The sequence below is a fragment of the Madurella fahalii genome, assembly GCF_045866475.1.
Source record: "Madurella fahalii IFM 68171 DNA, scaffold_1, whole genome shotgun sequence".
Lineage (NCBI taxonomy): Eukaryota > Fungi > Ascomycota > Sordariomycetes > Sordariales > Madurella > Madurella fahalii.
The window spans coordinates 448,575-472,133 of NW_027263971.1; the positions used below are offsets into that span (position 1 = coordinate 448,575).

The window sequence follows — 23,559 nt, forward strand, 5'->3', positions numbered from 1 at the left end:
GTTAAAACCCTCGTAGTAGGAGCTTGCCGAACCGCCGCGCGCGAAAAGAGTCAGGGCCGAACTTGTGTAAGGGGATATGACTACTAATTTTGCTGGTTGCCGCAATCCACCATCAAACCTAGTGTGATGAGCCTAAATGTTCTTTGAGCTTCAGGGTTGTTGATATATGCAGTATATACACACGCTTTCTCTATGAACACTTCGACCACCATTTCATTGCTTTCACACCAAGCTATCTAAGGCTGGCACTGCGAGTAGTAGTCATTAACCTTGTTGCAGGTATAACCACTGACACACGACGTCGCTCCATTCCAGCCAACACCGCCACACTGCTGCCATGCGCCAGCCAGCGGGGTTCCACTCGGCGCAGTTGAGGTGGAGGGCACAACAACATTGCTAGGAGACGTCCTGACCGAGGTGGTAACGGTGGGGGTGGGAGTCTCAGTCGTGACACCACCGGCAGTGTAAACCGAGACGGTACGAGTAATGGCGGGGATGTTGCCGGCGCCAAGGAGCTGCTGCCCAGCACCGGACCAGACGGGGCCGCCGGGGGCTGTGTATTGGACTTGGCCTTGGTTGACGCGCCAGAGCTGAACCAGAATCTGAACATTAGATACATATTAGTGGGTGTTTGTTAAGAAGGGAGACGAAGAAAGAGAGAGAGAGAGAAATAGTCGATGAAAACGTACGCCGGGGTCAGTGGGGTCATAAGCTCCGGGAAGGGAGATGCCGGTGGGGAGCTGCACGCTGCCGCCGCCGGAGACCCTGATGGCAGCACAGACCGGGTAGAATTGTGCACCCATGGGAGTTCCGGCGACGTGGAGACCGAGAATCTCGTGGCGGAGGAGGTACTCGCCGTCTGCGAGGTTGGGAGGGATGGTGAACTGTTATGGATATACGTTAGTGGTCATGTTTCGACGATGTTCAAATACAGTTTGGGAACAGGAAAAGAGGCATACAGTCCATGAAGCACCAAGTGTCGCCAGCTTATCACTCGCCCACTGCGGGCTCGCATTGGCGTCAAAAGCCATCTGATCGATCTTGACCCACGCCGGGCCGCTGTCACCTTTAAAGCTCGCGCAGTCGGGTGTGCATTTCGCAATGTAGTTCATAACGGGGCCCGAGTGGGAGCTACCCCACTGGTCCCACACGAACTTGATCTGCTTGCCGGGCTGGACGTTGATGATGGCGGGGGTGGGGACGTTGCCGCCTTCACCGCAGGTGATGTTGTTGCTGGTGAAGTCGACGGCGGGACCAAGAGTGTTGATGTGGCGAGTGAAGCGGAGGGGGTTCGGCGGCGTCACATACTCGTCGGACCCGACCTGCCAGGCGAGATAGCGGGTACCGTCGTAGTCGACATACTTAAGGAAACCGTGGGCCGAGACGGTGGTGGCGCCAATGGTGAGGAGAGCGGACAAGATATTGGTGATGTGCATATTGGTGATGTGCATATTGGTGATGGCACAGGACTTGGAGGGCGGTGATAATAGGTAGGTCCCAAACCCACGTGGTGGGAGTATAATTATATTATTCTATAACGTTACCGATATCGATTGACTGACCCTTATCCTCATTCTTCAAGCAGATCAAGAACCACGCCAGCCTCCCACCCGCGCACGTGCACATGTCCGGAGAAATTCGTCATGGAAAATGCTGTCGCGGTGGCCAAGACCGACCGGTCGATCCCCCTCCGAAGTCGATTGAGAAGCCGTCTACTCCGAGTCCTGCGCTTTATGCCGTAATCCACTAATCACCACGCGCCTCGGCCATGAGTACGTGCAGCTCCGGAGGACCGGGTACCTTTCCGTCGGGTAGCGTTTCCAAATGCTCCACAGACCCCCGCCACGCGATGCCCGGTTAGGTCCATGGCAAGTTGATTCCGAGGCTAGGAGCATGCCTGCCACCTCTGCAGGATATTTGTAGTAGAATAGTACTCAAACAGGTATATCATCCGGACGCTTGGAGTGCAACACGGGGACGAACTTCGAGCTTGTGTTAAGCATGGCACCTTGGGATTTAATGTCTGATGTCGACAATGCATGTCGTGTCTCTAAAGCCTGCAAGCGTCATTGAGGCTGAACGTAAAGGCTACGTCTGCCTCGGTGACATCACATGTCTGGTCGCGGTAGGGAGAAATCAGTAAAAGAACCATGCGAAAACAAGACTAACAGGTATTTACTCACCACCCTGTCCATCTGCAGCCGTGAATATGATTTGGGAACCCCGTCGTTGTTGCAAAAAAAAACACCTTGCCGCCCCGGTGGCACTGGTTCTTGATGCTCTCGGCCAGCCGGCCCTGAACGGCGAAAACGATGCATCTCGCCCTCATGGTGCAGCTGTTGCAGTCTAGGCCGCCATCTCGCCAGATGCACGTGCTCGGCGCTGCCTCGGTCTTGAGGAAATCGGCCTACCATGATCGTCCTGTATGTTTCGTACTGTCGTTGTTCTGAATCCTAATTACCTGATCCTGTTTTACCGTCCTAATCTTGTTATGAGCTGTGGAACGAGTGTCTTCATGGGGCTGAGGTTAATTTATGAAACATTTGGTCACCTAGTCATTGGAACCTGTCGTAGCTAACTTTGGTGTAGCCTGTCCCACAGCTAAACACCTGCGGGTTCTCCACGTCAACGCAGTCGTTGAACCTGAAGCGGTCTTCGTTGGAGTGAGCGTTCGTATTGTCTACGAAGTCATCTCGCTCCTCACCGTTCTACGTAACCGGTTGAGGTACCGCCACCCACCGCATGCCACCAAAATTATAGACCACAATGCTGGACTAGAACGGATGTGTGTTGACGGCGCGGTTGTCCTTTGCCACGATCAGCTTTTATCGGCGTTGATTATGTGCCTCTGTACGCTTTTCAAGCTGGCAGAAAGTCTGGTCTCCGTGACCGCCTAGTGTTTGAGAGTCGTTGAGGACGTCAATCTTGGCGATGAGAGCTGCGGCATCTTTTACTCTCTGTGCCATCCTGAACTGGCCTGGTTGGGACTTCACGTTCCCGGGCCGAGCTTGAGCTGTCGTGAGAATAGCTTCCCCTAAGAAGGGAAGGGATCTACCCAGGATTCCTTGGATATAACACATGGTCTTGGATCGTCCCCTATCCGCCTTGCCGTAAGGTAAGAGAACGTTGGTTCCAGCGACATGGGTGCCTCGTTCCGGGTAGTTTCCGATCATATCGAAAGTCCTCGACCCGGGCACAAATTACGGCTGCCTTCAGGCTGGGGCGCGGGATTGTGAGGTCGTAAGGAGCAATTTGGAGCAACCCGCCATCATGGGCTAAATCAGACCGAGTACTTCTTGTATTTCTCCGAGCTGAGGCGGAGTGGCTGCGCTTATTGCAACCTCAATCTCCCAAGCTCGCACAAGGCACGTTTGGGCGCTTGGTACTACTTAAAAAGGCCATCTGATAAATCCTACCAATCTCAGTACAGCGGGGAAATACTGTCAAGGAAAGTGGTTGCACATCCATCCGCTTCTAGAAGCTTTCTTTAGGATATGGCGAGGTTGCTTCTAATCTACTTGAGCGGCATCGGCAGCTTTTAGCCTAGCTGGGCGTAATCTGGTTTCTTCTAAACGTAGGTAGTTACCTAAGTCGAGATACATACCTGGCATGCGCGTAGCTACCCATTTAATTATCCCGTCCCCACACCTTCGGGGGTCGCGTGTAGTAATAGGGTCTGATCCAGGCGTCGTGGTACTCGCACAGGCTGTCGTACATGGTAGCAGTAAGCTCCAGTCCTACATACTGCCAGCCCACGTCATATTCAGTCTTGCCGTCGATCGAATCGTATTCATCCTCTTCCAGGTCCTCCTCATCCATATAACCTTCCTCAATCTCCTGTCGGTCGTACTCACCGATTCCCCGCTGGTCTAGATAGTGCTCGCCGTACTGGCCGTCGATCAAGACGACCTGCCCGCCCACCTTCAGGTAGAAGCCGGTAGGGTTGACGACAGAGGGGTACTCGGTCAACGTAGCCGACTCCATGACCTCTTTGTCAACATACAAACAGGCCCGGTAGCGTGGGGAGATGTCAGCGATGAGGGGGTTGTCGCCGCCGGGCCCGTCCCGCTCGATGGACCGCGTATTAACCCAGTTACGGAAGTGTTCCCGGATAGCGTCCTTGGACGCGCCCTCAAACGCTGCGCGATCTTCCATCTTGGCCCAGAAGAGGTAGGGCAGCAGGCGTTCCTTGCGCGACCGCCGGATCCAGTTATCGGTGACGCGGTTCAAGATGCCCATGAAACGCTGTCAGGCTCCTCCTCGTCGTAGTAGACGCGGTAGATGAGAAATCCCCATTTGGGGTGACCCGACCTGAACAGACTCCGAATAGTCGCACCCCATGCAGCAGCTTGATCGTCGTCTCCCTCCTCCGGGACCGGGGGGGAGGCACCTCGGCGGCTACACCGGCAGGAGCAGAACTCGACATGAGTGCCAGTTTTGCGGCTGCTGCTGATAAGGATGACGGCACAGCTGGTGTTGTGGAATGGCGGGGAGACGACTGTCCGATGACTCCTTGATGCGAGTCCGGGGGCTGGCGTGGCGACGGAGCCGAGCGCGGCAGAAGGACTTGCCCGCCGACGGGTTGACCGAAAGTGGCGCGCGGGAGAGAAAGGACGGAAATGATAAATACAAGGTACGTTTGCCTTGCTGCAGTGGTATTGGTGTTATACGAGACGAATTCACTTATTCCGCTCCCTGGAAATCCCTTGCCGCTTTTGGAGTCGAGCACAGGCGCTATACACCCTGGCACAGGTGCTGCACACCCTTAGCACCGGCGCTAAGCACCTCCGCGCCAGTACTTATGCACCTGCTGTACCACAACACCACCAACTTTCAACCGTAGCCGAGGGAGCCCAAAATTTGTGCCCAAGGAGGCTGCAAACGACTCCCTATAACTAAAGGGCATCCTACGACTCTTTGGTGTCTCCTCGATTCACTGAGGTATACTTATCCCTTGTAATTTTTTATAAATAACGGATTTGCATAGTGAGCTGGCCACTTTTCCGCGACCGTAATTATATCAAGAAACGTCAATTGTATACCTACAACAATAGATATCGAAACTACTCAGAACTGTATACATTAGACATCCCAGTGTTGGCCCAATGCGGGGTTAGGACTTGGGTTTGTGAGTAGGGTGCCGCTGATTGCAGCTGTGTGACCCTTGGCTGTCGGCCTCAATGCACTGAGTAGCACCAGAACACAGATGGCGTGCGCTTATTGGGCGACTGCTGCAATGAGACCGACAGCCCACGTCTGGCACCAATCTCGAAGAGAACGGGGGCAACGGCAGTGGCAGGACCGTCAATTGCCGAGCTTGGTACTAGGTTATGCCTAAGGTACAAGATGGAGAACTCCTCCTGGTTGTAACGTTATTTCGCTTAATCCAGACCCAAAACTGTCCACGGCCAAGCGGCGACAACCACCCACCAGGTATACATCTACCCCCAAATCACTAAAGCGCTTCAATATGGCATCTCTAGATGATGCGAAGGAGTTCGAAGAAGCACTTAGACTTGTCCGAGAAAAAGCCTCATCTCAGAATATTTATGCTATCATCGATAGGAATTCCCATCTCGAAGAAGAGAATGGTCAGCTCAAGGTTGTAAACTCATTCCACGAGGGAAAGCTACGCGCTCTCCAAGCGGAGCTCGATGGCGCAAACAAGAAGCTGGATGACAACACGAAACATATTTCTGATATCCGGGGCACGTTGAAGGCAAAAGACGGCAAGATCAGAGAGCTTGAGAGTGCTCTCCGCGCTGAGAAGAAAATAACCGAGGACCGCAATGCCATCAAGCAACAACTCGAGTTAGTTACAAACAGACTGAGTTCGACAACCCTCCAGTTGCAGGAGCTACAAAGCTTCACACCCAATATGACGCCGTTGTCAGAAGAGGACATGTATATGCCCCTTCTTTCCTACCCTTTGTTCTTTCTTCGTTTCTTTTTTTCTTTTTCTTTTTTTTTCGTTTTCCTCTTTCTTCCCCTCACGTACCTACGATGTTCCGGGTTTGTTAGGAAGCTAACGATTCTCTCGAACAGAACTACAAGGTGTCATAGTCTGTACACACAGGCACGCCGCCTGGCTGAGACCTACTTCGCGGTGAAATTTTCTCCGGAGGTCCTCAAGAATGCCTCTCTCTGGAGTAAGCTGAAGGGCCACAAGCTCGTCCAGGCGGCGATTCCTGTACCGTCGACGAACTCCTCAGCGGCAATGCTCATGCGAGTGGCTGCCTTCCTAGCGGTCCTGTCATCCGAATTGTGCGAACATGTCTTCCAGTCTACATACTTTCTAGACGATGCTAGTGACCTTGGCGGGTTATCAAAAGTCTTGTCGCATCTCGCTAAGGAAGACCCGCCAAGAGAGCGGTTTCTTCGTTCGGCGCTTTTAGCCGCTATCCCACAAGACCAGCAAGAACTGAAGGCTAGGAATCGGGTCGAGACCGCGGTACACAACGTCTCCACCGGTGTCAAGGGTCTATTCTCCAGCGCTAAGCAGAAAGACAGCTTCGAGTCTCAGTTGGAGGACCTTTGCAAGCAGGCGTGCGAACATTGGCAGCATATTCAAAGGGGCGAGAAGAACGTCATGCCGATTCTTGATTTGTACGAGTGGCAGAACTGGAGAATGTTGGAAGCCGAGTTACCGTCTTCATCGACCTCGACCACGCGGCAACAAGCAGGTGGGGCCACTGGTGGACGCACCAACGGGAAATCCCCAGTAACCGAACGACAGCATGCAAATGTGGCCCATGATATGGCGCGAGGCGTCGTATGGCCAAGCTTTTTCATCACTGACTCCGGTCGTGTCACCGTACTGGAGGGTTACGGCATCTTCGATAGCCAGACAAAAACTGCGAAATCAGAGATTCCTGGGCCACATCGGGAGGCTAGGGAGAACGAGAGAAAATCCATAGCCATACCCATGGCTACCAAAAGAGACGATATCGACGCCAAGGGTGCTTTTTTATTACAGGGCGGACGTGGGCAAAATGGCGTCTGACTCGCAAAAGAGGATCTAGTACAAGTGTGACGAGAGGCCCTCGAGAAGCGGTTTACCGGTAGATCCACTGATTGACCCGTTACCCAATCCCATTTCTTGAGGGGCCATCTGTGACTGAGATGCACTGAAACTCGGCGAACCTGCCTCTGTGAAATTTTTGGCCTCTTTTAAGCGTTGGGGGCGGTTCGCATCTGGCAGACAGTGCGGAGGATCGTAGAGTTTCCGCGCGCGACCTTGCACGCCGGCGTCGACGGCGACTGCGCTGCGAGTATAACCACCCGGTCCGCCTTCCAGTTCTTGACGAACTTGACGTCCCGAAAGCGGTGGGTGTTGATGACAAAGGCGGACCAGCCGGTGCTGCGGCTCATGAAGTCGTGGCTGGTATTGCGCACAATTACCTACAAAGGTGGTGACCATACGATCAGAGTCACCATCTCACAGCCTACGGTTTACTATAACAACTAGTAACAAGAGGCTAGTGTGATAGGGTCGGAAAGGGGAAGGCGCATCGCTTTTGTCAGTAACTCGTGGACGAATGGCCTAGCTACGCGTGGAAAGACTAACAGAAGCAATTCTATAACCTAATCAAGATCGTAATGCTCCTAAAAACAGCTCGGTTAGGTTCGTTCTATTTCCTTCGGTGAAATAGTACAGAAACACACATCTACACCCACATACCCATGAAAACAAGGGGGAAGGCGAAGGTAGCCCAAATACCAGACAGACAAGATAGACAAGACAGGTCAGGCAACACCACCACAAATTCGGTCCCTGCAGCCTGAACAAGGTCAAAACAATATGTGCAGATAGAGCTCCCTCTGTTCAGAGGGAGATCGCTTTGCACGTAAAGAAGCTCGTCAATTGAGCCCGCAACAAGTGTGGAAATGATTGTTGAATTGATCGTTCTGTCTAAGAAGCAATGGCCAGGACGGCCGTACCTATGGTGCAGAAGAAAAATGGGCCTATGGGGTACGTTCCCACCCCCGGAGCGCTATCCCAGCGTGGTCCTCTGACTGGAGGGACTCATGTCCTCTGGGGAAAGTTTTCCCCAACTCAAAAGGCAGGTATAATTATCCACTAAGTTCAAGCGGCGACAGTATAGGTGTATCTACGAAAAAGGAAATTCTCAATGATTAGTTCCGTCTTCGATATTGGAATGTTACGAATTAGGCTCATTAGCCGCCTCGTTGGTCTCAGGTTACTGCTCAAGCTAATCAGATGAGGTACCTTCTGCCTAGCCACCGAGCGAGGCTTGAGATGACCAACAAGTTAACAACCCACCGGCTCCTAATTGCTTGCAGCTCCAATAAGCCGTAATCACCAACATGCCACCATCGTTAAGGTAATCTACCGGTTCTTCAACATTCTTCACCGGCGTCCGCGGCAGCCGACTACCTATTGAAAGGCATTGTGGTGAGAAATACCGTGCAGACGGCCGGTTAGAAGCACACTTCTGTTGTGGGCATGAGCGTTACAACCCGTCAACGCCCAACAGTTCGACAATTACGGGACACTGTATGGATCGTTGGTCTCAGCAAGGCCTGGACCAGCGTCTTGAACACCTTCACCGAATCTTCTACCTATAGTTAAGACACCTTCGGGAGCTCTTTTAGAAGGACGGGTACTGAGATTCGTCATAGAAAAGCAGAAGCCGATTTCGCTAGTGGCTATACGAACTTAAAGGAGAAGTTAACAGTTCTCCCTGGTCAAGAAGGTTAGCAAGATTGACTGCAGCAGGGGGGTTTGTAGATCCAGAATTGTTCTAGTCAGGAAACGTTTCTGGGCTTTCGAATAATTGGGATGTAGAGCCGTAAGATAAATACTACTTATATAGAGACTGATTTGTCGAGGCCGTCCATACACTGAAAGACCTGAACAATTGGTCGGTCGGCCTGACTCTACCGGAATTGTTGTTGGCCGTTGGTGATTATCGGATGATCACTAGGGCGTTCAAACTCAACTAGCCTTACTGCTTCGCCGCTGGTGCAAAACAAAGCTTCGACTGTACGTACCCCGGTTGTTATCCGTGCTCAACTGCTGGACCTGCTCTAGTAATTCATGAAAAGGGCTGTAGGTAGGGCTTGTAGCATATGTAGTGCGGAGGTACCGAGGTAATAATATCTAACAAATCCAGCACCGGCTCATCCCCGTCCTAGTCCGATTGCCCAGGACTTCACTCCTGCTTTACCTGACGTCATGTGCCGTTTCTTGTCCTCACGACTAGATCCCCCCCTGTTGCAGTGTAGATGGACCGCCTGCGTGTTGGGACTGGGGTCCCGCCGAGAACCACAGCGTGGCATGCCGTCCCTGCCACGTACCGGAGACACAAACTGCGAGCGAGCTGACGGCCTCCTGAGAATCTCCAGAAGTGTCTGACTTTTGCCCCGGGAAAAGCGTACACTCGTACAGTCCGATTCGCTTCATCGCCTTGCTCTCTACAGCATATCCTCTTCCGACAAGCTTAGTATCTATTGCTCTTGCTTCCCAGCACATCTCTACTGTTTCTGAAGAGCTGAAGCAAAGTGATTTTGAGAGAAACTTTGAAATAATTTATTCGGTTGCTCGCGCGCCAATGAGGACCCCTTTGAAAAGGTTGCCTACAAATGGCGGCGGCAGAGTATCTGAAACCTCCTTTAGCGCTAGAGCCAGCCACGCCAATCCTTGGGCATCAACTTCACTACAACTGCTCGGGAAGCACGACTTCAACTTTATCACCCAGCCCGTTACACAAGATTTCGTCCTTTATGGATCGTGCTTATAAAGGCTATGGCCAGCGGTTTATCTCGTACGATGTGGTGGAATCGGGTTAGGCGCGGCAAAGGAAGCCCGGAAGGGTCGGGGGCACAAAATGACTCGCCAACGTCTGGTGCCGTCATACGAACAAACCAAGCAGAAGGTATGGAACAGTGGAGATCTCTTGTGCTTCCTACTGACGAACTCTAGTTCCCGTCCTTCCAGAGCAAGCCGCCCCGCCGACCACAACAGTCCCTCCGATCCCGCGAGCGACAGCAAATGCCACCACCCTCTTTGCTCTAGCACTGCCCCCCACACCTTCAAGCACAACATACCGCGTTCCTCGGAGCAAAGCTGGTAATGAGGCTGAAGAGACACACCAGGGAACAATAAACGGCGGAGCTGTAAACGAGTGGGATAGAGCACATGATGCTCTCGCAGCAGAAGAAATGCTGCTGACAGGCGGCAGGACGTTTCGCCTCCGCGGGGTGCCTCTGTATTGGAGCGCTGGAGACGTACGATCCTTCAAAGAAAGGGGCGAGAATTACATGTGGCTACGAGACGCCCTGCCATACGACCTCACTAAGGAGGATACTGATCGCCCAATGGTACAGGTGATGATTTACGGCTACGAATTAACCATTGTACAAAGCAGGAGCATACAGAACTTGGAGGACCTTGCAACATCGTTTCACAGCAGCCTGCTACCATTAGCGAATACCCCTACTCTTAAACCTATCATCCTGATTGCCTACAGCTTAGGCAGCTTGGTGGTAAAGCAGGTAAGGCTCATCGCTATCTTAACACGCATCTATAGATTTCTAACGTGCTAGGCAGACTATAATAGCATTATCGAGGTCGGAGAACGAGGATGACCTCCGGCTCGTTCAAGCGGTATACGGAATTATGTTCCTCGGCGTTCCACATGACGGTATGGACACCAGTTCACTCATTGTGATGGTCAGGCATGGTCCGAGTCGCCACTTGTCGATTCCATCAGCCGCATTAATGCGCAGATCCTCAGCATACAGCAACGGGAATTTTACACGGCGCTAGGGAGCGAGGACGACTCGGAGGTTGTTTGCTTCTACGAAACGGTCGAGTCGCCAACGGCACAAATCACGGAAAGCCAGTAGGCAATGACCGGGCCAGCCGTTACCCTAGTGACCACGTCCTCTGCAACACATTGCCGTCTGTGGGAAAATGGCCCTGAACATGTGTGTGCCATCGCTCGCACGCACACGGATATGGTCAAATTTGGACCGCAGGACCACGAATATGACAAAGCTCGCGAGAGGCTGAGGGGCCTCGCCCGACGGGCGTTGGCGGCGGCGTCGAATCCAACGTCCGGGGGTAAAGTGTACGTAATACATACTGCAAAGGGTAGTTGGTGATACTAAGGGAACGGTTTGGAGTCACGCATAACGACACACTCAAGAGCATTAACCACCTTGCATCAGCATACCGAGCCAAGTCCGAATGGTTATGTTTGTACGTTAAGTTGTCCAAGTAAAGCAGAGTCAGAGATCGGGTTTAGAAGAGGGCTAGGACACGCTCAGCTCGCCCGATCAGACGAAGTTAGCAACCCAAACATCCATGGCCCTTACTCCTTTCCGACCCCCTTGCACACCCTCCAAGCTCGCCTCACACGCATCCCGTGACGCAAGAATCACCGCCCGTTCCCTCTCATCACTCACTTGCTCCTCTACTTCCCTTTCGAAAGAGGAAGAAAGACAAGCAGAGACTTCCCATTGTCCGTCCAACAACCCCTCCCCACCTTGCACACAGGTCTCACTCTCCAGCTGCCACCCGGCAGCCAAGGCCAGCTCGGTAAGCCGCTTTGGTCCCAGCACCGTGCGGACGTTCGAGACGCTGCTCTTGGTTTTACGGCACTCCAGCGCCGCCTGGGTGAGCGCAGCTAATACGTGAGACTGGGCAGAGGGATGCGTCGCTACTAACGACCACTCAGCAAGGAGGAGACGCTTGCTGTGCTGCTTGAGGGCACGGAAGGTGAAAAGGATGAGCGAGGGGGAGGCGAAGTACCATAGGCAGTGGGCAAGCACTGTTGCGTCGAAGGCCTTACTTTCGCTGGCGGGTGGCGAGGAGGTGGAAGAGGGGGAGGGGAGGGAGGAGAGGTAGTCCAGGGGGGGTTGTTGGACCCAAGTAATCCGCCTACCCAGCGGACCTTGCGAGATGTGACCTTGTGCTTGGCCGAGAGTATACGGGGCGCCTGCAGGAGCCATCAGTCGGCTGCTTTCCGCTCGCACCGTCAGGACAGGCAGCAGGCTAAGAAAAGCGAGAGGACTCACCATAATCCAATTCAGCCGGATCGACCGCCACGACCCTCCCCTGCTCGCCCACAGCATAGGCAAGGACAGTCGTGCAGTCCCCCTGCCCGCATCCCAGTTCCAGCACCTTGGAGCCAGTGGAAATGTTCCAGTGCTGCAGGAGCATCAGGCGGTGAATGGTTTGGGAGTGCTGGATGCTGAAGTGGGCGGGGTCGTGTAGGGAGATACGGGCGATAAAGGCGGCGTCGAGCTGAGCGGACATGTTGTGCTCGAAGGGTGTTGGGCACAAGACGGCTGGGTGGGTTCTGCGTAGCTAGTTGATGGAACTTGGAACTATAGCCTTGATTGTAGCTGCTGAAGAGCTGCGGATGGGGACATCTTATACTGTGGTATGATGGTACTAGTAGTTGTTAGCCCGCGAAGCGGGCTGGTTGTGGTATTGCTGTTTTTTAGCCGATCCTGCCGGCCCACCCCACTTCCTTTCCACAACTACTAGCTTACCGACTGCCAAGCTCGCTAAAACCACCGCATGCCCCCGTTTTACGGTCCTACGGGCACTATCAATCAATTCTGTAAGTCGAGTTACATATGCAGTATTTTTTCCGGGCACTACTGATAGTTACGCAGCTTCTATTCCCTCGAGATTTTATGTCGTACCTGTCGGAAACACGGCACCTCTGACTTGTGGGAAATGACAGTTGAGGATCTTGTGTTGATCCTCGTCTCCCTTAGAGAGCTTACTCCTTTATAGACGAGATACACGTACAGGATGACGTCTGTACAGTGGCGCAGTTAGCTGCCAGTCTTCCTTAGCTCAATAGAGTACATGGGTTTGGCTCCTGCACTAGATCCTATGATCCTGATCCTTTGGCACCTGATCCTTTTGACACATTGCCCTGTCCTTTTTACTATTGAACCGGTCTGTGAAGGTTTGACGTGGTACATCAAAAAGCTTTGCAACTTGACGGAGGCTAGGGGCTTGCTTGGATCGAACTGTAGCGATTGCGGCTTGGATACGGTCTTCCTGACTATCGTGGCAGCTAGGCATCGTGAGAGCTATTAAATGGAGGTAAAAACTAGCTTGTTTTGGTTTTTGTGGTGGAAAAAGGAGGTTTGAGATACCTCAGATCTTGGTAGCTGGATGGCGAAATTGGACTGCCCGAATGGGGTATGTGCCCGACTGGGGTATGGATTACGTTAGCGCCTAGTGGTACGAGCAGTGAGAGTTGATCGAGGGATATCAAAAATGATAGTAGCTTATCGGATACTAGGCACTTTCTTTGGCTTTAAGTGTCGCAATTGCAGTAGAAATCCGCTCTTCTTTGCTTAGAATCTTGTTAGCTATCGCTGTGGCTTTCGAAAGAAAGTCTTACCATCAAGTCACGATAATATTTGGTGGTTCTTGAAGAAGTTGAAGGTTGCGTTGATCCTCCTGAATGTGGCTTGATCAGTTCGAGATAGTGTAATTGGGCGTAGCCAGGATCCCTGGGTGGCCAGGGTCTGTTTGAGTCACGTTAGCCTTTTAGGGACGGGAACTGAGTAGCAAAGCGCGCTGACCCTCTTCCGCCATCCTTGCTCCGTATCAGAGCAGTAAGCACCAAGAATGTCAGGCTTCGAAGTTCAGCACGCATTTCCCATACTCTTCCTTTCTGGCCCACCACTTGGAGTACCGAGAACTGCAACATGTTCCCGTGGAGATCTAGGTTAGATTTCGAGACAACTAGCGAGCGACCATAGCCGTGGATTCTGGTGACCATGACGGCGGCTATCTTGGGCTTCAACGCCGCTGTAGCATTTGCATAGATACAATATTGAGGCATGAACGAGTGATAGCACGTATGTAAGCTTGTCTTTGGGGCTCCCGAAACCCCATCGTCACCGTCGGTCTCGCTCCGAGTTACCGTGGATTGCAGGCCCTCTGCTTCTTAAATCTCTTGTATCGTTCCAAAGATGTAATGATAACCAGTACTCGCAGTCTTTGGGAGCCGTGATTCGACGTCTTATCGCGGCTGTACTCGACCCTTCGCTTTCCCACAGCTAGGTCATACCATCACAAGGGTCGATGGTCGTTTGCTTTGTCGCTACTCCGACTGCAGGAAATGCGCCGCTTTGCCTAGGTTTGCTCCGATTCATTTTGACTGCTTCGAGATCTTCAAGCAACGATGCTCGGTCAGTGCTTCAGATATATTGAACCGCCTCTGGAGCTTCACTGCCTGGAGGAATCATTGGCGTGGCGCGCCGCTGATTTACCTTTCTCCCCCTGATAGTGGATAAGGATATACTGAGGTCGATATCCCGTTTTTGTGGATTACCGTTTCTGTATAAGCTACCGTCAGAGCTGCTTAAGATGATTCGGCTTTCCTCTCGATACTCACTGCTATAGAGATACATCCCGGCACTTCAATTAGCTGCCTATACGTCGGCTACAGATCCGGAGCCTCTCCTTACGGTTCTGCTGCGAGAGCTTCTCTTCTGGGAGCGCGGTGGGAAGTTTGAATGCATTAAAGGATCTTAATTAGCGGGACCGACACTAAGGTTGACTATCAACTCTGTTATTATCAGTAAAATCGAGTGCTTCCCTAGCCCCCCCCCTCTATACCGGAGAGTGTTCAAGTCGCTCTGCCTTCGTCGTCCAAAATGAAGTGTCTATTTCTAAGGTGATGGCGCAGTTTAAGGTAGACCTCCGATATCTGCCTTATTTTGGGTTCAATATACTAATGATGTATTTGCTCTGTAGGAAGGACGGCTGCGTCTCGATTTACCCGCTGGGCTGCGGACGCTCCCTATCTGGACTACTCCCGCCCCGCCGAGCTTGACTCTTTGTAAAGCGTACCCTGCAGAGGTTGCTTCGTGCCAGGCTTTCTGCGCTGTTGAAATGGACAAGATAAGACGCATTACCTTCTTCTTATCCGAGGGTCAGCTATTTGGTATTCATATCCACTATACAGAGGAATCGTACGCTAGACACTTTTACGCGGAATTTCTCCAACCGTCCGAAGCGGACTCTTGTCTGGATTCATTTGCCTACATCATAGTACGATCGCCTCCTCGTTCTCGGTATCCGAGAAGCATTGCCAACTCGGGATCTAAACGTCCTTGCTAGGACGGAGCTCGTAGGCGATACCATCATCGGGTTACAATCTAAAGGTGATGTCAAAGATCGGTGTTTAGCCGCATCTGCTCCCGTGACAATGGTTTACAGTGGACCGAGGGAGGGGTGCCCGGTCAGCTTCTTCGGCGCTTACTATAGAACACCCTTGGATCAAGCTCTTCCCAAGCCATTTCGCTTGGAAAAGCCCGGCCGCTGTCCGATCGATGATGACACCTACTTCTTATAGGCCCTTCTGTACGGCGTTTCGTCGACGCTAGTCTTCTACGATCAGAACACCGGATTTTGCAGAGGTGTCGTGTTCCGCTACCAGAACGGGGGTTCCCGGGCGGTTGGTCAGTGCCGTCTACAGGTAGATCCGGCAGAGAGTATTGCCCGACCAGTCCGGCTTTGTTTCCGAGCCACTTCGTGTTCTTCACGTTGGAACCGAATGATCTATATCGTGCAAGTGAAGTTCAAGCAAGGCGCTCGAACCAGCTATACAGAGAAGGACTTTGAGGGGTGGGAGTCTCGGCCAATGGAAAGACTGGTCAAGTTCTGGTTTACACCCGAATCCTCGTTTCTGGTTGTCGAGAATTGAGTGAAAATTTCTTTCACCGCTGTTGGTCGCAACGGTAATACAGCAAAAGCCATTTCATTTCTTCCTTGGAAGCTCCACGCCAGCCGACGCAGCATGTGGCTTTCAGGGCAACAACAAAGCTCCCTTTTCTTTCTATGTTGCACCACACACATTTCCACATCCTTACTCTAGTAGCAGGGGAACAGTTTGATTCGCTTGCATTACTTAAATGATAGACTGCCTAGGAGCCCATATGGACTGTCAATCTTGAAGAAGAGTAGCTTTAGGGGGAAAACAATAAAGAGAGACAGGGACTGGGAGGGGAACCGCCAGAGAAGCATCAGCAGCGGAAAGATATGTTAGAGAGGCCACTGCCGAGGCGAAACTCGAGGGAATCGTTGCCAGCCAAGTTTGTTTGTCCAGTAGACCGCCTTCTTTCCATGGCGGTAAACCCAGACGGTTTGCTTACCACGCTTCCCCTTGACCCAATCATCCTCGGTAGATGACTGTGTACGACCGTTCCTATCGAAGCAGAGTTCATCCTTGCGGAAATGTGGGAGATCCTGGTTACCCTCACTTCCACTTCCTTCCGGTCGTCTCCACCGCGATGTCCCTCTGAAGAACTGGCTTCGCGATTACCCTGCGCCTCGAAGTCGCCGGCAGAGTCTTGTTGGAGTTCTTCGCCGGTGGCCCAAGAGGAAGTTTCACCGCCGAGCCCGAAGCTGATCTCTTGTTGAAACTGGGCAATAGCAGAGGAAGATGGGCCTGCCTCAAAGTCCATAGGATCGAACGACATGGGCGGTGGAACTTGCTGACGAAGTGTGTCCAACTGAACAACTTCACTGTCGTGCCAGCCGGCGGGCAATGTTGCGTTCGCAGGCCTGGGTGATGGAGTCATGTTGAGCAGCTGTCTCGGAGGCGTCATGTGCTTCTTGATGTACTCCAGACCGTCGGCAATTTCGCGGCCGTGGGTAGAGATCTCGAGATATTCGCTCCTCTCTGCCAAGCCTTGGCCAGCCGGAATGAATGGGATCAGGTACGTGCTGCTTTCGGAGAATATCCATAGCCGTGCGCTGCTGCCGACGCAGGTCATCATCCAAATGCGCCTGATACCGGTCTCAACGTAATACGCACAGGCGGCAGTGAACGCCTGGTATTCCAGCTCTTCGAAGTCGGAAGGGGAAGCGCTTGCTCGTTTAGCCTTCAGAAACAGCAAGGTCCCCACGGTTGTTGCGCTGCTATCCATCTTCTCGACAACAAGGTCAACGCGCCTAAGCTCGCCAGGCTGATGTGTTGGTGGCTGCTGGGACGACACGACCATCTGTCATCGGTGAGTATGGTGTGGTTGAATATGTATCCCCATAGTCGCGTAGTTGCCCACTCTGGGTGAATTTGGGCATCTTGCCACAACCGCCGAAGGCGTGAGGTCGTGATGAGGGACATGATCGCTGAATGGGGACACTGACAAGGTGGTTGGCACTCACATGAAACACAATCTAAGGATAACGGTTCCCTTGAATTGTCCAGGAGAAGAGAGGTCCGTTGAGGAATTAAATAATAGAATGCCTGTTGGCAAATGGAGGAGCAGCCGGACGATACGGACTTAACCGTGAAGACATCGAACAAACACAAGCGCATCCCGCTGGGTGTGGGCAACTGGATAGGGACAAGAGGTTGTTTGACCAGACAACCCAGCAACGAGATTGGATACCTAACGGCGAAGTGGACAAAGTTCAAATCTGTTAACGAATCCCGTAGAAGCGGGTCCTGGCCAACGATTGAATCACGGTGACTGTACAGCCCGAGCACGTAGGGGCAAACGGCCATGATCCGAGTCGAGACATAGCCTGCCGCACTCCCAGTCTTTCATTACCTGCTACCTGCAGAGCCTGGCAAATCTGGCGTGACAGTTGTGCATGAGCGATGCAGACATACCTCACACTGTCTTCTGCACGACGCATCCCGTTGGCGCTGCAAAAATGAAGCTCCCGCGGGAACGTCACCGCATGTGCGCTAGGCAGCAGTGTCTGCCTGTTCAATTTGCTCCACCATGAGAACTCCCTCACGCCTGACAGGCTTGAGATCGCGAACCGAAGACTAGTCATCTCCAGGGCGTACTGCTCTGTAGGTAGGCCGAAATGATGTTCATCCATCGCGGCAGAGCCTAACCCCGAAAGGTATACTATATAAGGTAGTATTTCGCATGGGCCAAAAGGATGGGAGGTAAAGCCTGAGCCTAGACAGAAGTCCTGTCTCGGAAATATACAGTATGTCGTTCACGCCCGCATGCTTGACGCGACGCAGTGATTTTGGAAGGGGGGAGAAGAAAGGGTGGTGTTGGTGTTGGAGTAAGATACCTTAGGTACATTTACAAATGTGGGTTCTGCGGGAGCTCTCCTCCCCAGGAGATGCCGAACTACCTGCTGGTGCATCTTCTCTGGAGGCGCCAGGAGAAGTAATGTCGAAGATATGGGACATTTAAAACATTCTTACCAACGATTCAGTTCCAGTGATAAGGGTATAGGCAGACAGCAGTCGAGAGAATAATGAGATGGATATGTCACTTTATTGGCATCTTTCGCGAATTGTATTCTGTTTACGTTTCCAACCCACCGCCAAGTGTATTTTTGTGATAAGTCAACTTTCTTTGAAGACCTGACGGAGATCATCTGATTATGGCGGAGAAACTCGGTCCGAATGCGTTAGGCTCCCGTGGACTTAGCCCGTTTCATGCAAGCCTGGCCAAACTGGTGGGTTGTCAGGGATGGTGGACGATTTCAAAGGGGCCTTTCTTCGAGGCGTCTGTCGATTTGGTCGGCGGGTTGATCTGCTCGTCCTCTTGTCAATCCGATGTCGGGGAGCTAGGTCTAGGAACTGACCGGGGAGTTTGGAGGAGCTACCGAATCGATACATATACTCTCCGAATTTCCGTTTACATCCAAGGTGACTAGCAAGAACGTGGGATCTGTTGACAAATGGTGCTGTCTGAACTCAGCAGACAAATGTTCAAAAAGACGGCGTGATTCTTATTGTGGTGGCTGTAGCGGTAGAGTTTTTGACAGGAAGAACGGCGTTCTTATCCTTTGGTATTTGGTTGTGGATGTCTGTCCACCTCTGCTGGTTCCAGAATCCGAAGGCATTGGTCAGAAAGGGCCCTCCCAAATTCTTTGACCACGTGTATTCGCTTTTAAAGCCACTCCACAAGGGTACACACACGAGTGAGAGGTTCGTCCGCGGCTCCCGAAGACTGCGGTGCAAGGAATGTTCGGATTTATTTACGCTTCTACACACAGCTCGTGGCCTAGCCGAGGCGCGACATGCCATGTTGATTGCGGTCCAGTTATTCGTGCAGAGATCTTCAAAAGTGATTGATACGGATGATGAGCGGAAGAATGGGTTTGGGGCTCATTGAAGCAGCAGTAGAAGGATGGCTGACATGGCGAATGCAGTAGTTCAACCGGGAGACCGGATGGTTACCTTATCTGGGCGCTTTTGGTCGGGGTTATACGGTTTCAGATGTGAATTACACGGCACAGATATGGACTGCAACAGCCGAGTTTTATTCTCACATCTCTGGCTTGTCTATGTAACCGTCGTATCTACAGGACATCTACCCGCTCTTACCGATCACGGCCCCACGTGTTCACGCCCTTGGGCTTGTTGTCCAACACGCCCTCAATCTCCTCCATAATCTCGGGCGTGAGCTTGTCGATCAGATCCAGCGCCTTGAGGTTATCAACGACCTGCTCGACCTTGGTCGCGCCCAGGATGACCGTGCTGACGTTGGGGTTCTTGGCCGCCCACGCCAGGGCGAGGTGGGTGGCCGTGCCGCCCAGGCGCTCCGCAATCTTGGTCAGCTTGCGCACCTTCTCAATCTTTGCCTTGCCCTTCTCCGTCTGCAACTCCTTCACCGTGTTCTCGAAGAAGGCCTTGTTGGTCGCGAACCGCGAGTCCTGCGGGATGCCGTCATTGTACTTGCCCGTCAGCAGGCCGCTGGCCAGGGGCGACCAGATGGTGGTGCCGTAGCCGTGCTGCTTGAACAGCGGGGCGTACTCGACCTCGAAGCGCTCCCGGTGAAAGGCGTTGTACTGCGGCTGCTCGACGACGGGCGCGATCAGGTTGTGCTTCTCGGCCAGCCGGATGGCCTCGGTGATCTGCGCGGCGCTCCACTCGGACGTGCCCCAGTAGTAAGCCAGGTTGAGGTTACGAATGGTTTGCGTAAAAGCCTCGACGACCTCGAGCATGGGCGTGGCCGGGTCGGGGCGGTGCGCGAACACGACGTCGACGTAGGGCGTCTGCAGGCGGGCCAGCGACGCCTTGAGACCCTCGACGATGTGCTTGCGGCTCAGGCCGCGCGTGTTGGGCTCCTTACGGCCGGTGCCGAAGAAGATCTTGGTCGTCAGGACGTACTCGTCGCGCGGCCAGCCGAGCTCCTTGAGCGCCCGGCCCATCTCGACTTCGGACGCACCATTGGAGTACGTCTCGGCCGTATCGAATGTTTGCTGTGCGTGGTCTGTGAGCTTGAGTGTCCTGTCTCGTGGTATTGGGATGGTATCCTCACAATGCCATGATCCCACGCCGTCTGGAGAATCTGCTTGACAATGTCGCCTTTTTGCGTGCCGCCGTACGTGAGCCAGCCGCCGAGCGAGAAGAGCGAAACCTGGAGACCTGTGTTGCCCAGATAGCGAAACTTCATGCCCTTGGGCTCGTAGGCTGTCGGGACAACTCGATCGTCGGCCATGGTCTATTACGTTTACGTGAACTGGTTCTACGGGGAAGAGTCGGGATGAGGTTGGGCGTTGGGAGGAGGGCAGCGGAAAGAAGGGTTCAATGGGATTGCGGGGCTTTCTATATCTTGGCCAGGCCGAAAGTTAGGCGCAGGACGGGATGATTACCAATGCCCCTCGGATATTTTTAAAGATTCTTCCTTGGTTCCATTCTCCTTCCCGACGCGGAAGAGCTTGCCCGAAATCCACATGTGGGGTTCGACCCAAGATGAGATCGCAATGGCAGTTTGGTTGTGACGACATGGAGCGTTTATCCGATTGCTCTCGAGGTGGGGCCCGGCCCCCGGTGCTGAGCTTTGACCCCCTGTCGAAGGCGGGGCAGGAAAAGCCGCAACCGTCATCGGACAGCGAACGGGTGGAAGTAGAGGATAAGGGCAACAGACGTTCATCGTTACAACATTTGGCTAAGCTTGGGTTGTGTTGGAGAGCTGAAGATGCATGATTGATTTTAGAGACCGCACATCTTCAGTAAGGAGATGTTGAGGACTGCGAACCCCGCGATGGATGAGGGGTTCGAGCTGAAGGGCCGGTAGTGGGTTCCCATGCTGGGTTCCGTAGCTCTGGGAATCAAATCGTCTCCGGCCCGCTGGATAACACCGACATAATGGCATGCGTGTCTGTCGGAGAAGAGCTGGATAATTACATCTGGCGTCTGGCGTGGGACTTCTGTCTTGAAGAGCTCCAAGGAACTTTGTGTCACCGCTTTCTGCAGCTTTGACGCATCTATATAAAAAGAGCTTTAACTTACCTTGGCCAAGCCGGTGTTGCACACACTTGCGTGCCCTCGATTTCCTATTGATAGTAACATTACTTTAGGCAGACACAAATTGAGGGCCACGCTTACCTGCAAGGCTGTCATTTCCGATAGTGCGCAACCATCGACACTAGTCGATAATTGAACTTGAATTAGAAAGCAAATGTGCTAGGCTTTTAGTAGAAAGCGGCTGAGCGTGTTAGTGCAGCCATCGAGTGGTCACGGAACTAATGAACGGCACATTGGGTGCTTGTGGTTAGGGAAAGACTCCTGCAAGGCACCGGCACTGCGGCTGAATGGTAATGGCTGTCGAGGGAGTTAGCGTGTTGGGCCTGATAGGGGGTGGCAGGGATGAGAGGCACAGCCTCGTCCTTAGCACTGATTTCATGGCCTAGGTAAACATCAGCATTCAGATTCGGGAACGGAAATCGCAAGGCAAGCGCAATCGGCAAACCGAATCTTCGGGTTCCCGGAAACGGGCAGCTGGCTGGCTGTTGTTGATGATGCGAGTTAGGGCATTGCCGAGACTGGGAATAGCTTCACACACCACAGGCGGAGTATCATTATGGTATCACCGCAACACCGCAGCACTTGCAACACCAGGAGACATCGGGGCGAGAGAAAAACATTACCGCAAACACAGACAAAAAACTGGTATGTACAATCGTAGGACATATGTACAGAGGGTATCGGTAGGCCCAACCACCAAACCTCCTGAACGCCAAAAACGCCGATATCGTTAGCACTCGACCCATCTTCTGCCTCTGGGTCTTGACCGAGCGGCTTCTGGCTGTGATTTCTGTATCCTGGTCGCAGGTTCGCCAGGACCCCTCCTCCTCCTGTGCACCACAGGGCTGCACTCCCTCCTGAGCCTCGTCATTTGTGTATTTCGGGGATCGCGATGGTTCGTGTATATTTGATCCAGGTCGCACTCGGAGAGCGGATGAGGTCGGGATGGTGAGAGGCTCCGGTGCCGCCGCAGTTGTAGCGATGGCTTCATGTCGAAGAATGCGGTCGACTGACCCTCGGGTTTCGGGGTGGGTGTCTCGGATTCTGTGACATCGATGGTCGATTGCTGTTGAATGGTACCGTCGTAGGGAGACTTTTGCGTCGGGGGAGTCATCTCGTACTCGAGATCACCTCCCGCAGTCTCGGGGAGTGTCACACCTGCGGATTTAGCATCGACAGGTTGGGGATCGTGATCGCATTGGCGGCGCGGATGCGACTCTGGCATCGCACAGCAGTCCGGCTCTGATTCAGAGAAGGAAAGTGTGCGGGCCGGAGTCAGTGTGTTTATGTCGTAATCGTGGTGCACGTCGTCGATGGGAGACGCAACTGACGAGTCTGAGCACATAGTCATGGACCGGGGGGAGGGGGCCATGAGGTCGGTCGAGTACTCCAACGGCTCATCTGTCATGATGGGACCATCTTCGTCAAATAGGGAGCCGTGAGAGTCGGCGAGAGAGCCAGCGCTGCTGCCAGCTTCGGATGCTGACGAGGAAGACGCTGCCCTGTACCAGGGATGGTCTGCGGGGAGGTATGATGCAAAGTATCGGACAAGGGAGTCGAGCGACCTCGTACGGAACAGCTGGACGGCATGCTGCCACTGCTCGCTACCGATGAGGGAAGGGTTGGCGATGATTTCGAACGAGGCAGACTCGAGAGATTCGTTCAACTCGCGGAGGCGCTGCTGCTTGCGGTCGTCGAGGAGGCGGTGGAACTCATCAGCGGAAGTCGCTTCGTGCGAGATCTGGCAAACATCGTGGTGGAACGCCTCGGGGTCCAGTATCGACGAGGAGATAGTGTTGTACTGCTGGTGGAGCTTGAGGAAGAGATCCTCCCTCTTCAAGCCAAACTTCCAATGCGGCCAGTTCCAACAGCTATCAGCCGGGTCGTCCATTCTCTGGCAACCAGTGGCGGCGGGGGAGGAGGAACGGGGGTTTGTGAGCGGGTGTTGTGGGTGGAGCGTGCGAGGAGACCAAGATCGGGAACCGGAGACGGGCAGAATCTGCTATAATCGAGACGCGCGGGTCTGGCGTCGGCGCTGGAAGCCATCTAAGCAAGGGATTTAATGGTGAACATTGTGCTGTGGTCGGTCTGTCGTAGGGGATTGCAGTAGTGGTAGCCTTCCGTTCGCAGAATCGTAACGGTCAATGGCAGGGGGAAGATGTTGTTGAGGCAGGAGAGGGACGGGGTTGTTGCTGAGGTGGTCGATGGGTAGGGCTGGGTCTGGGGGTCGTCAAGTGTCAGGAAAGAATGCTCGGGTGGGATGTGTTGGAGACCCCAAACACAGAGGCCAGCCCATCGCCGCTGCAGACCCAGGCCC

The 23,559-nt window shown here is 53.2% G+C and overlaps 9 protein-coding genes across 9 annotated transcripts; 2 read left to right on the forward strand and 7 right to left on the reverse strand.

Moving 5' to 3' along the window:
- Positions 1 to 236: 236 nt before the first annotated feature.
- On the reverse strand, positions 237 to 1,436 carry MFIFM68171_00125 (cellulase; the record flags this gene model as incomplete). The annotated part of the gene is made up of 3 exons (XM_071055547.1): positions 237 to 602; positions 690 to 884; positions 960 to 1,436. The coding sequence occupies 3 exons, from the start codon at positions 1,434 to 1,436 to the stop codon at positions 237 to 239; spliced, it is 1,038 nt and encodes a 345-aa protein (XP_070911648.1).
- A 2,191-nt stretch (positions 1,437 to 3,627) lies between these two features.
- On the reverse strand, positions 3,628 to 4,239 carry MFIFM68171_00126 (uncharacterized protein; the record flags this gene model as incomplete). The annotated part of the gene is made up of 1 exon (XM_071055548.1): positions 3,628 to 4,239. The coding sequence occupies one exon, from the start codon at positions 4,237 to 4,239 to the stop codon at positions 3,628 to 3,630; it is 612 nt and encodes a 203-aa protein (XP_070911649.1).
- A 1,231-nt stretch (positions 4,240 to 5,470) lies between these two features.
- On the forward strand, positions 5,471 to 7,003 carry MFIFM68171_00127 (uncharacterized protein; the record flags this gene model as incomplete). Its single annotated transcript, XM_071055549.1, has 2 exons — positions 5,471 to 5,904; positions 6,046 to 7,003. The coding sequence occupies 2 exons, from the start codon at positions 5,471 to 5,473 to the stop codon at positions 7,001 to 7,003; spliced, it is 1,392 nt and encodes a 463-aa protein (XP_070911650.1).
- Positions 7,004 to 7,170: 167 nt separating this feature from the next.
- MFIFM68171_00128 (uncharacterized protein) lies at positions 7,171 to 7,371 on the reverse strand (the record flags this gene model as incomplete). The annotated part of the gene is made up of 1 exon (XM_071055550.1): positions 7,171 to 7,371. One exon carries the CDS (start codon positions 7,369 to 7,371, stop codon positions 7,171 to 7,173), a length of 201 nt encoding a protein of 66 aa, XP_070911651.1.
- A 2,913-nt stretch (positions 7,372 to 10,284) lies between these two features.
- MFIFM68171_00129 (uncharacterized protein) lies at positions 10,285 to 10,872 on the forward strand (the record flags this gene model as incomplete). Its single annotated transcript, XM_071055551.1, has 3 exons — positions 10,285 to 10,518; positions 10,574 to 10,630; positions 10,702 to 10,872. The coding sequence occupies 3 exons, from the start codon at positions 10,285 to 10,287 to the stop codon at positions 10,870 to 10,872; spliced, it is 462 nt and encodes a 153-aa protein (XP_070911652.1).
- Positions 10,873 to 11,304: 432 nt separating this feature from the next.
- MFIFM68171_00130 (Methyltransferase ustM) lies at positions 11,305 to 12,286 on the reverse strand (the record flags this gene model as incomplete). Its single annotated transcript, XM_071055552.1, has 2 exons — positions 11,305 to 11,966; positions 12,046 to 12,286. The coding sequence occupies 2 exons, from the start codon at positions 12,284 to 12,286 to the stop codon at positions 11,305 to 11,307; spliced, it is 903 nt and encodes a 300-aa protein (XP_070911653.1).
- A 3,895-nt stretch (positions 12,287 to 16,181) lies between these two features.
- MFIFM68171_00131 (Type I restriction enzyme R protein N-terminal domain-containing protein) lies at positions 16,182 to 17,135 on the reverse strand (the record flags this gene model as incomplete). Its single annotated transcript, XM_071055553.1, has 3 exons — positions 16,182 to 16,214; positions 16,270 to 16,963; positions 17,074 to 17,135. 3 exons carry the CDS (start codon positions 17,133 to 17,135, stop codon positions 16,182 to 16,184), a joined length of 789 nt encoding a protein of 262 aa, XP_070911654.1.
- A 2,177-nt stretch (positions 17,136 to 19,312) lies between these two features.
- Positions 19,313 to 20,433, reverse strand: MFIFM68171_00132 (Voltage-gated potassium channel subunit beta-3; the record flags this gene model as incomplete). The annotated part of the gene is made up of 2 exons (XM_071055554.1): positions 19,313 to 20,194; positions 20,254 to 20,433. 2 exons carry the CDS (start codon positions 20,431 to 20,433, stop codon positions 19,313 to 19,315), a joined length of 1,062 nt encoding a protein of 353 aa, XP_070911655.1.
- A 1,539-nt stretch (positions 20,434 to 21,972) lies between these two features.
- MFIFM68171_00133 (uncharacterized protein) lies at positions 21,973 to 23,133 on the reverse strand (the record flags this gene model as incomplete). The annotated part of the gene is made up of 1 exon (XM_071055555.1): positions 21,973 to 23,133. One exon carries the CDS (start codon positions 23,131 to 23,133, stop codon positions 21,973 to 21,975), a length of 1,161 nt encoding a protein of 386 aa, XP_070911656.1.
- Positions 23,134 to 23,559: the final 426 nt, after the last annotated feature.